At 42.4% G+C, this 10,010-nt stretch overlaps 1 protein-coding gene across 1 annotated transcript in view; it reads left to right on the top strand.

Moving 5' to 3' along the window:
• The first annotated feature begins 6,107 nt into the window (after positions 1 to 6,107).
• ELAPOR2 (endosome-lysosome associated apoptosis and autophagy regulator family member 2) overlaps positions 6,108 to 10,010 on the top strand; it is a 175,837-nt gene continuing 171,934 nt past the window's right edge. Inside the window, exon 1 of the mRNA XM_060632367.3 lies at positions 6,108 to 6,404. Coding sequence (XP_060488350.1) covers positions 6,216 to 6,404 — 189 coding nt within the window. The 5' untranslated portion in view covers positions 6,108 to 6,215. The remainder of the gene's footprint in view (positions 6,405 to 10,010) is intronic.

The following is a 10,010-nucleotide window of genomic DNA, read 5'->3' as shown; positions in this document are numbered from 1 at the left end:
AGTTCATTTTTGCTTTTAATTCCCTTGCCTTTGGGGATGTGTCAAGTAAGAGATTGCTACGGCTGAGGTCAGAGAGGTCTTTTCCTGCTTTCTCCTCTAAGGTTTTGATGGTTTCCTGTCTCACATTCAGGTCCTTTATCCATTTTGAGTTTATTTTTGTGAATGGCGTGAGAAAGTGGTCTAGTTTCAACCTTCTGCATGTTGCTGTCCAGTTCTCCCAGCACCATTTGTTAAAGAGACTGTCTTTTTTTCATTGGATATTCTTTCCTGCTCTGTCAAAGATGAGTTTGCCATACGTTTGTGGGTCTATTTCTGGGGTTTCTATTCTATTCCATTGGTATATGTGTCTGTTTTTGTGCCAATACCATGCTGTCTTGATGGTTACAGCTTTGTAGTAGAGGCTAAAGTCTGGGATTGTGATGCCTCCTGCTTTGGTCTTCCTCTTCAAAATTACTTTGGCTATTCGGGGCCTTTTGTGGTTCCATAAGAATTTTGGGATTGCTTGTTCTAGCTTTGAGAAGAATGCTGGTGCAATTTTGATTGGGATTGCATTGAATGTGTAGATAGCTTTGGGTAGTATTGACATTTTGACAATATTTATTCTTCCAATCCATGCACATGGAATGTTTTTCCATTTCTTTATGTCTTCTTCAATTTCCTTCATAAGCTTTCTATAGTTTTTAGCATACAGATCTTTTACATCTTTGGTTAGATTTATCCCTAGGTATTTTATGCTTCTTGGTGCAATTGTGAATGGGATCAGTTTCTTTATTTGTCTTTCTGTTGCTTCATTATTAGTGTATAAGAATGCAACTGATTTCTGTACATTGATTTTGTATCCTGCAACTTTGCTAAATTCATGTATCAGTTCTAACAGACTTCTGGTGGAGTCTATCGGATTTTCCATGTATAATAACATATCATCTGCAAAAAGTGAAAGCTTAACTTCATCTTTGCCAATTTTGATGCCTTTGACTTCTGATTGTTGATGCTAGAACTTCCATAAACTCGATTTTTTAAAGTAAGGGTATTGATCAGAAAGTCACAAACCATTTGGATAAACTGCTGTTAGATTCTAAAACAGGTACAAGAGAACCAGAGTTGTTTTGTTTTTTTTAATTTTCCTTTCTCTGTCAATCTTGTGGTGGTTTTAATTGCCTAAAGTCAAGATCTTTTCTACAGGTAAGACTGCTATGAAAAACATTATTATTATTATTATTATTATTATTATTATTAATATTATTATTATTATTATATATAGTTGACATACAATGTTACATCAATGTTACATTAGTTTCAAGTGTAGAACTTAATGATTTGATAAGTTTATACATTATGTTGTGCTCACCACAAGTGTATCTACCACCTGTCCCATTACATCACTATTACAATATCATTGACTCTATTCGTTTTCCTCTGCTTTTTATTCCCATGACTTACTCATTCCATAACTGGAGGCCTGTATCTCCCTCTCCTCTTCTCCCATTTGCTCAACCTCCTCCCTCCTCCCTTCTGGCAACCTTCAATTCTCTGTATTTATATTTCTGATTCTGCTCTTTGTTTGTTTATCATTTTTTTTAGATTCCATTTATGAGTGTAATCATATGGTATTTGTCTTTAGATTCCATTTATGAGTGTAATCATATGGTATAAGTCAGTCTGACTTATTTTACTTAGCATAATACTTTCTAGATCCATCCATGTTGCCTCAAATGGTACAGATCTCATCATTTTTTATGGCTATGGAATTTATTCTTTTATATATATAATTATATTATTATATATAATTATTTGTTTATATATGTGTATATATAATTCTACAGGTTTTCTATCCATTTGTCTATTGGTGCACACTTAGGTTGCTTGGCTATTATAAATGTCTTGGCTATTGTAAATAGTGCTGCAATAAAAATAGAGGTACATATATCTTTCCAAATTAGTGTTTTCACAATTTTGGGTAAATACCCAGTAGTGCAATTATTGGCTTGTAGGGTAGTTCTATTTTTTTTTTTTTAATTTTTTGAGGAAACATCAAACTATTTTCCACAGTGGTTGTACCAGTTTACATTGTTCCAACCGTGTAGCGCTCCTTCCTTTTTCTCCGAATCCTTGCCGACACTTTTTGTTTCTTGTCTTTTTGATTTTAGCCAATCTAACAGGTGTGCTTTTGATTTGCACTGTCCTGATGATGAGTGATGTTGAGCCTCTTATCATGTGTCTGTTGGCCATCTGTGTGTTTCTTCAGAAAAACATCTATTCAGGTTCTCTGCTCATTTTTTAATTGTTTGGTTTTTTGGTGTTGAGTTGTAAAGTTCTTTTTTTTTAATGTTTTATTTATTTTTGAGATGGAGAGAGACAGAGCGTGAGCAGGGGAGGGGCAGAGAGAGAGCGAGACACAGAATCTGAAGCAGGCTCCAGGCTCTGAGCTGTCAGCACAGAGCCTGATGCGGGGCTCGAACCCACAAACCACGAGATCATGACCTGAGCTGAAGTCGGACGCTTAACCGAGTGAGCCACCCAGGCGCCCCTATAAGTTCTTTATATATTTTGGATATTAACCTTTTATCAGATATGTTGCTTGCAAATATCTTCTCCCATTCAGTAAGATTTTTTGTTTTCTTGATGGTTTCCTTTACTGTGTAAAAGCTTTTTATTTTGATGCAGTTCCAATAGTTGATGTTTGCTTTTGTTTCCTTGATGTTTCCTTTGTTTCTAGATTTCCTAAAATCTAGAAAATATTGTTATGGCTAATGTTGGAGAAGTTACTGTCAGTGTTCTCTTTTAGGATTTTTATGGTTGCAGGTCTCACGTTCAGGTCTTTAATCCATTTGGAGTTTATTTTTATGTATAGTATTAGAAAGTAGCTCAGTTTCATTCTTTTACATGCAGCTGTCCACTTTCCCCAGCATTATTTATTGCAAAGACTGTTTTTTCCCCATTTTATATTCTTGCCTCCCTTGTCATAGATTAATTGACCATATAAATGTAGGTTTATTTCTGTGGAGTCTCTATTCTGACCTGATCATTGATCTTTGTGTCCATTTTTGTGCCAATACCATGCTGCTTTGATTACTACAGCTTTGTAGTATACCTTGAAATCTGGAATTGTGATACCTCCAGTTTTGTTCTTCTTTCTCACGATTTCTTTGGCTATTTGGGGTCCTTTATGGTTCCATACAAATTTGCTTTAGTTCGCTGAAAAATGCTGTTGTATTTTGATAGGGATTGCATTGAATCTATAAATTGCTTTGTGTAATATGGACATTTTGACAATGTTAATTCTTCCAACACATGAGCATGGAGTATCTTTCCATTTGCTTGTTTCATCTTCAATTGCTTTCATCAATATTTTATAGTTTCCAGAGTACAGGTCTTTTACTACTTCAGTTAAGTTTATACCTGTGTATTTTATTCTTTTTGGTGCAATTGTAAATGGTATTGTTTTTTAAATTTCTCTTTCTGTGACTTTGTTATTAATGAGAAAATTGTTTATTGACAGTGATAATATGTCTCACTGGAAAATCTGTAATTGTCACGTAACCTATGTGCATCGAGTAGGACAATCTTTATTTTTACAAGGAAAGAAACTATCCATTAGCCATGTTGTTAAGTCTTGCTCAGATAAAAAAAAATATATATATATATAATCTGACTCACACAGTTTGGATGGATTAAAGAATAACAAATATATAAAAAGAAAATAACTAAATAAGAAATTATAGGATCATTTACACGATCTGTAGAAGCACAGGTGTCTCTGAAGATAAAACATAAGAAGAAATCACAAAAAGAAACATTATATTTGAGTACATAAAAATGACAATCTTCTGCAAAAAAGGCCACCTGAAACAAAATTAAAAGACTACAAACACAGAAATGTATTTGTGACATATGTGGTAAACAAGGTGTGGTACACAAAACTTACAAGATTGCTGGGGTGCCTGAGTGGCTCAGCTGGTTAAGCATTTGGCTCTTGGTTTTGGCTCAGGATCGTGATCTCACGGATATCGAGTTGGAGCCCTGCATAGGGCTCGAGGTTGACTGTGAGGAGCCTGCTTGGGATTTCCTCTCTTCCTTTCTCTGTCCGTCCTCTGCTTGCTCTCTCTCTCTCTCTCTCTCTCTCAAATAAAAATTAAAAAAAAAAAAATTAAAAGAGATTGCTTACAAACCAATAAAAAAAGATGGAACTTTAATGGAAAAATAGCCAGAGTGCCAGTGGAAAGTTCATGTGCGCTGACAAGAGAAGGAAATATACAGTCAGTAAAAATACATATGAAAAACTATTTAATGTCACATATTGTAAAAATACATTTAAAAATACTAATAAGATAGCATTTTCATCTTCTACCAAAATGGTAAATATCTAAAGTTTTATTACAATCTAGAATGATGTGAAAGAAATACTCAAACTGCTGGAAACAACTGATACAAAATTTTTGGAATTTGGGAATTTGTGCACTGTTCATCAAAACCTAAAAATACACACACAACGCTATCCAATGACATCAATTGCAGAAAGGCATCATAGGAAATTAAAAGTAGAGGTGTGAACAGATTATGTACCAATGGCAGTCATTCTAGAATTATTTATAACATCAAATACTTGAGAAACAATGCCTAATATCTGATAGAAAATCATGTTATCTCCAAAGAGCAGACGTTATCAGACAACTATTAAAGCTGTGTTGGCAGAGGGGTGCCTGGGTGGCTCAGTCAGTTAGGCATCTGACTCTTGGTTTCAGCTCAGTCATGATCTCACAGGTCCTGGGTTGGAGCCCCACGTTTGAGCGTGGGATTCTCTCTCCCTCTCTCTTTGTCTTTCCCCCTCCCCCCTCCTCTCTCTCTCAAAATAAATAAACTTAAAAAAAAAAAAAAGAGCTGTGCTGGCAGAGACTTCAATGACTTGAGAAAATATTCACCTTGTTAAGGGAAAATAGAAGTTACGGATTATAATTCTAGTTTTGTAGTACACAGGCAGTTAAAAGACCATGAAGAAACGTCTTCGAGATGCTAGTACCATTACCGTGTCCTGTCTCATTGGTGGGATCCCTACTAATTTTTACATTCTTCCTGATGCTTTTAAGTATTTTCCAAAATGTTTACAATAAACATGCATTATTATTACAACCAGACGAGAGAGAGAGAGAGAGAGAGAGCGCGCAATTTTCAGAAACTTGGGTGCTCCTGTTGAATAACAGGATGATTCATGTAATCACAGAATTGCAGGCCAAGAAGGGACCTCTGGGATCCCCCCAAGTGAGGAAGGCATCATGCCCGTTTCGTGCACCAGTTGGTGTCCACTACCCAGTTCAGTATGTTTTCAATGAAAGAAAACGTGAAGACCACCCCAGTAATCGTACTTATGGAAAAACTGCTTCCTCCAGAAACGAAAGGGGTTTCTTGCCCAAGGTGATACGGTTCCCATGAAATGACCCGAGGCGTAGCCCTACTTGTGGTTACTATTACTACCAACCCGTGCCGCATCTACTGCTTGCCAGGCACTGCCCTAAGTGCTTCATGCACGTCGATTAATTTAATTCTCTTCACAACCCTACGGGGGTAGGTATGGTCACTGTTTTCGTTAAGCAGGTGAGAAAACTGAGTCACCAACTGCATCGATATTTCATTCCCCTTTCCTCCCTGCCATATCACGCAAACCCTAATCACCAAAAAATCGATCTGACGCCCTCTAGCTTGGATGCTCACCCAGGGCTGTTCCTAGGGCGCATCTGGGAGTGTGTGTGATGCGGGTCAGTTGGGAGGTTTTAAAACGGCGCCGCCGGATAAACAATATCCTGGTGTCCAGTGTTTTACTCTGGCTCCATCCCTGGAGCGCCCCTCCTGGCGGGCCGCGGGGACCGGGGACACCAAGGGGGGCCCCGACCTCGCTCGCCCTCCGCGGCGTCGCGAGGCGCGGGCCCGGCGGCGGCGCAGCCCCCTCCGGACTGGACTCGCTCCGCCGGGCCGCAGCCCCCGCCCGCGCCACCTGCGCCCAGGCCCCCGCGTCTCCGCCCCGCGTCCCGCCCCCGCGCCGCGCCCGCGCCCCGCGGTCCCTCCCTCCGGCGTGACGGGAGCACCGGCGCCGGCTGCCCGGCAGCGAGCGCAGCCGAGCTGTCAGCGGGCGGACGGGCAGGGGGCGAGCGCGCGGCGAGCCGAGCGCGCCCCACCCGGGGAGGCTGCCTTCCTGCCGGCCGGCCGACCGCAGCGGGACGGAGATGCGGCTCCTCGCCCCGGGGCCGGCGCGGGGGAGGGGCCGGGGGCGGCGGGCGGGGGCTCCCCGCTGCGGGCTCTCGCCGCCCTGGAGCCCCGCCTGGATTTGCTGCTGGGCGCTCGCCGGCTGCCGGGCGGCCTGGGCTGGGGACCTGCCCTCCTCCTCCGGCCGCCCGCTTCCTCCTTGCCTGGAGGTGAGCCGCACCTGGTCCTTTACCTGGAGTTTGCGGGGGAGGGGGAGGACCAGCGGGAGGATAGGGGCGAGGCTGGTGCCCGTTCGTCCCCCTCCCCGCCGTCGCCTTTTGCCTTCCTTGGGGGACAGGGGCTTTGGTTTGTGGCAGGGATGAAGTTGCCCGCCCCGGGAGGCTGGCCGAGAGAGGGTGTGTGGCTTTGCTGTCTTTTGGGTGATGCTTTTTCCGTTCGCGCTCCTGTTCTCAGGGCACTGAAGGACTTTGCGGCGCCCTCTTCAGAGTGCCAGGCTTGAGGACCTGGGGCCTTGGGAGAGATTTCAGCGAGTGGGATGGCGGGGAGACTGGGGAAGCCCCGCTGCTGGGATTTGGAGACCTGTCTCTTCACAGCTCTTGCAGAGAGCCAGATACTGCCACAGGAGGGTTTCCTGCTCCCCCCGCTCCCCGCCCCTCCTCGCCCTTTCTCCAGTCCCCTGGCTTCCCCTAGACCTTGTGGGGTCTCTACCAACCCCTTCTTCCCCCTCGCCCGCGCTCAGCTTCCTGATGAGGCCCTGGGGACTTGCTAAGCCAGTGTGTGGTATCACTTGGCATCCTTCTGGCAAAATATGGATATGAATTAGGGAGAATAAAAGAGTGTGTACTTAGAGAAGAGGCGGGTTGGTGATCTAGAAAATTAGAAAAGACAGAGTGAATATGCTCCTTTTGGGAGGTGTTCATCTGGATGAAGCATTGCCACTGTTTATTTTGTGGTTCGAGATTATTGTTGATTTACAGCCAGAAAGAATAATTATGGGTGATGAGATTTTCTCCTGCTTTGAGGGGAGCTGGACTTAATGTGCCAAAAATTTACAGGGGGTGTCATTGGTAGTTGTATTGGGTGTTTATCTTTCCTTTTAGTGTTCCAGAAAGTCCATCCTCTTAATGAAAATCAATGAGGGGAAGGAAGCAACATTTCTGACCTACTTTGAGTGATTACGTTGGGCAGGATATGAGGATTGAATACTGTTTTTAGGAAGATTGTTAGGAATCAGGGTGATGGGTCATTTTAATTTTTGTAGCAAAAATAGGTTAGCCCATAGCCCCTCTGGGAAGAATGGCCAGACACAGTTCCTTTGTGTGTGAATGCTGTAACTTCTGAATTTTACCCAGGCTTGAACTGTAGAGTATTTGTGTTCTGGACCTCATCCATCTTCCTTGGATTTTCATCTTCCTCTCCCATAGTACAAGTCCCAGGACAGACTGAAATGAGAGAGAATCAGATCAAAGGCACGTGTGGGAGCACGCAGAGCATTGCAATTGGGGAAATCAGGGCAAGTGCTCAACAAACAGCTGTGTTTAACTTCAGAGTTTATCAATATAATTAGTAGTGTAATCTGTGTTCTCCAACTTTACCTATCACTTGGGACTGATCCGTTCCTCCACGTTTCCATGGGAAGCTGCTTCTTGGATATCCTCAGGTTGAACAGTTATAACAGGACAAACCTAAAGCCTTACCTCCAGCCCCCGGCTTCAATATACACAACATACTTCTTTTTTCTGAAATGAGAAGTCTTGTAACACTAATTCTTAGTAATGAGGAATCTTCTTGAACCTTCAGGGTGAAAGACATGGCCAATGGAGTGATGCTTTTTGGTCACTACAACTAGACTGATCCTTTAAATTTTTTTTTTTTAATGTTTATTTTTGAGAGAGAGAGACAGAGAACAAGCAGAGAAGGGGCAGAGAGAGACACAGAATCTCAAGTGGGCTCTCGGTTCCAAGCTGACAGCACAGAGCCTGACGTGGGGCTCGAACCCACAAACTGCGAGATCATGACCTGAGCCAAATCAGATGCTTAACTGACTGAGCCACCCAGGTGTCCCATCTGATCCTTTAGATGACCACACGGACCACACAGGTACACCTAGAAAGAACAGAATAGGAGTCTGCAGCCTAACAAAGAAATACTGAAATGAGAGGCAGGAAGGTGCCAAAAAGTTGAGGAAGTTTCTCTTCAATTAATTCTACTCTTTGTTGCACTAACTTTAGAAATTGCATGTGACTCAATTCCTTGAGGTCTCGTTTGAATTTTCCCCCCAAAAGTGGGAATAAATGACTCATAGAGGAGGGTTGTATTGAGCTTGCCTGTGGCTCGTTGTGTTTTTAGAAATGGTGATGCACAGATCCATTTATATTCTTTCCGATGACTGGCAACATTTGTAAGATGACTGACTGGGAGTTAGAGTTTTCTTTGGAATTTGGAGGGGCCAAGCAGGATCATAGGGGCTAAATTTGCTCCTGGCCATCTGGTCTAACTAGCTGAGACAGTTTTATAGAATTGATCACGGTTTCTCTCTGACATTATTTTTGAGAGCAAAGGGAGAAGGGCAGGTGTTTTTCAGGCTCTGAGGGTAAGGGTCTGCTTGTCCTGGGAGGTAGGGGGGAGGTGTCCTCCGAAGTAGAGGTGTGGAATTGTAGGCCAAACTCCTGTGAGCACAGACATAAAGTAAGTATTTTGTGTTCAGTCTTGCCCATTTGTCCCTTTCCACTATTTAGTAATACAAACAGGTGGGGCACCTGGGTGGCTCAGTTGGTTAAGTGACTGACTCTTGATTTGGGTTCAGGTGATGATCCCATGGTTTGTGAGTTTGAGCCCCATATCTGGCTCTGCACTGACAGTAAGTAGCCTGCTTGAGGTTCTCTCTCTCCCTTTCTCTTTGCCCCTTCCATGTGTGCGCATGCTCTCTCTCTTAAAATAAATAAACTTAAAAAAGAAAGAAACAGAGGTGAATGGCACGCACTAGAACAGAACTGTGAGCTGGGGAGGATTGTAAGAGTGGGGTCAGAGGCTGGAAACAAAGGCCAGCTCTCAATAATCTGAGAGAATGTTGAAAATGATGGAAAAATCTGTAATTCTAAACCTGATATTTTTTTCCCCCAGGAGTTTGAGTTTCACCCTCATTGATCAGTATTTTTATAAAAGTAGTCATGATTAACTGAGTTACGTAGACTCTGATTTTCCTTGCTTGGTTTTGGAGGAAAGCAAGGGAAGGTAAAAGAGCACAGAAAATTGTCCTGGGACTAGTCAAGTTATAATTGCTGGAGTTCAGGAAAAAAAAAAAAAAAGACAACTGGGTTATGGATAAAGTTTCGCTTAGATTTTTGCAGAGCATTGGACTCAGGGGTGAAACTCATAAAATACAACTTACTTTGTCAAGTCATTGGATGATGGAGCCAAAAAAGGGAGAAAAAAGATTACTTTGGAATACTCAGCTGGTGATCAGATCAGTAGAGTGGAAGCACAGGTATCGACAGGAAAGCTATAGGTTGGGAGACAGAAATAAAACGTAAAGTCAGTGTGCCAGCAGAGGGAGGACAACAGGATGTGACTTGGGTAAATGGTGCTTAAAGAAAAAAAAAATGAAGACTGGACATCAGAATGTGCAGAATTAATTTCTCAGGCCTGTGTGTGGGGAAAGTTATGAAGGATAAGCATCCTATGGATTTCTTGGCCCGAGTTCATTGCTTGTAAAATGACAGTAATAAAAACTGACCTACCTTTTTCTGTTGTGAGGATGAAGTTACTATATATTAAAGGAAAAATAAATCTGTATAAATGTGAGAGTTGATTAT

The sequence above is a fragment of the Panthera onca genome, chromosome A2 (assembly GCF_046562875.1).
Source record: "Panthera onca isolate mPanOnc1 chromosome A2, mPanOnc1 haplotype 2, whole genome shotgun sequence".
In the NCBI taxonomy this organism is placed as follows: Eukaryota; Metazoa; Chordata; class Mammalia; order Carnivora; family Felidae; genus Panthera; species Panthera onca.
The sequence above is the reverse complement of the archived record's forward strand: the minus strand, read 5'-3'. Positions and strand labels throughout refer to the sequence as shown.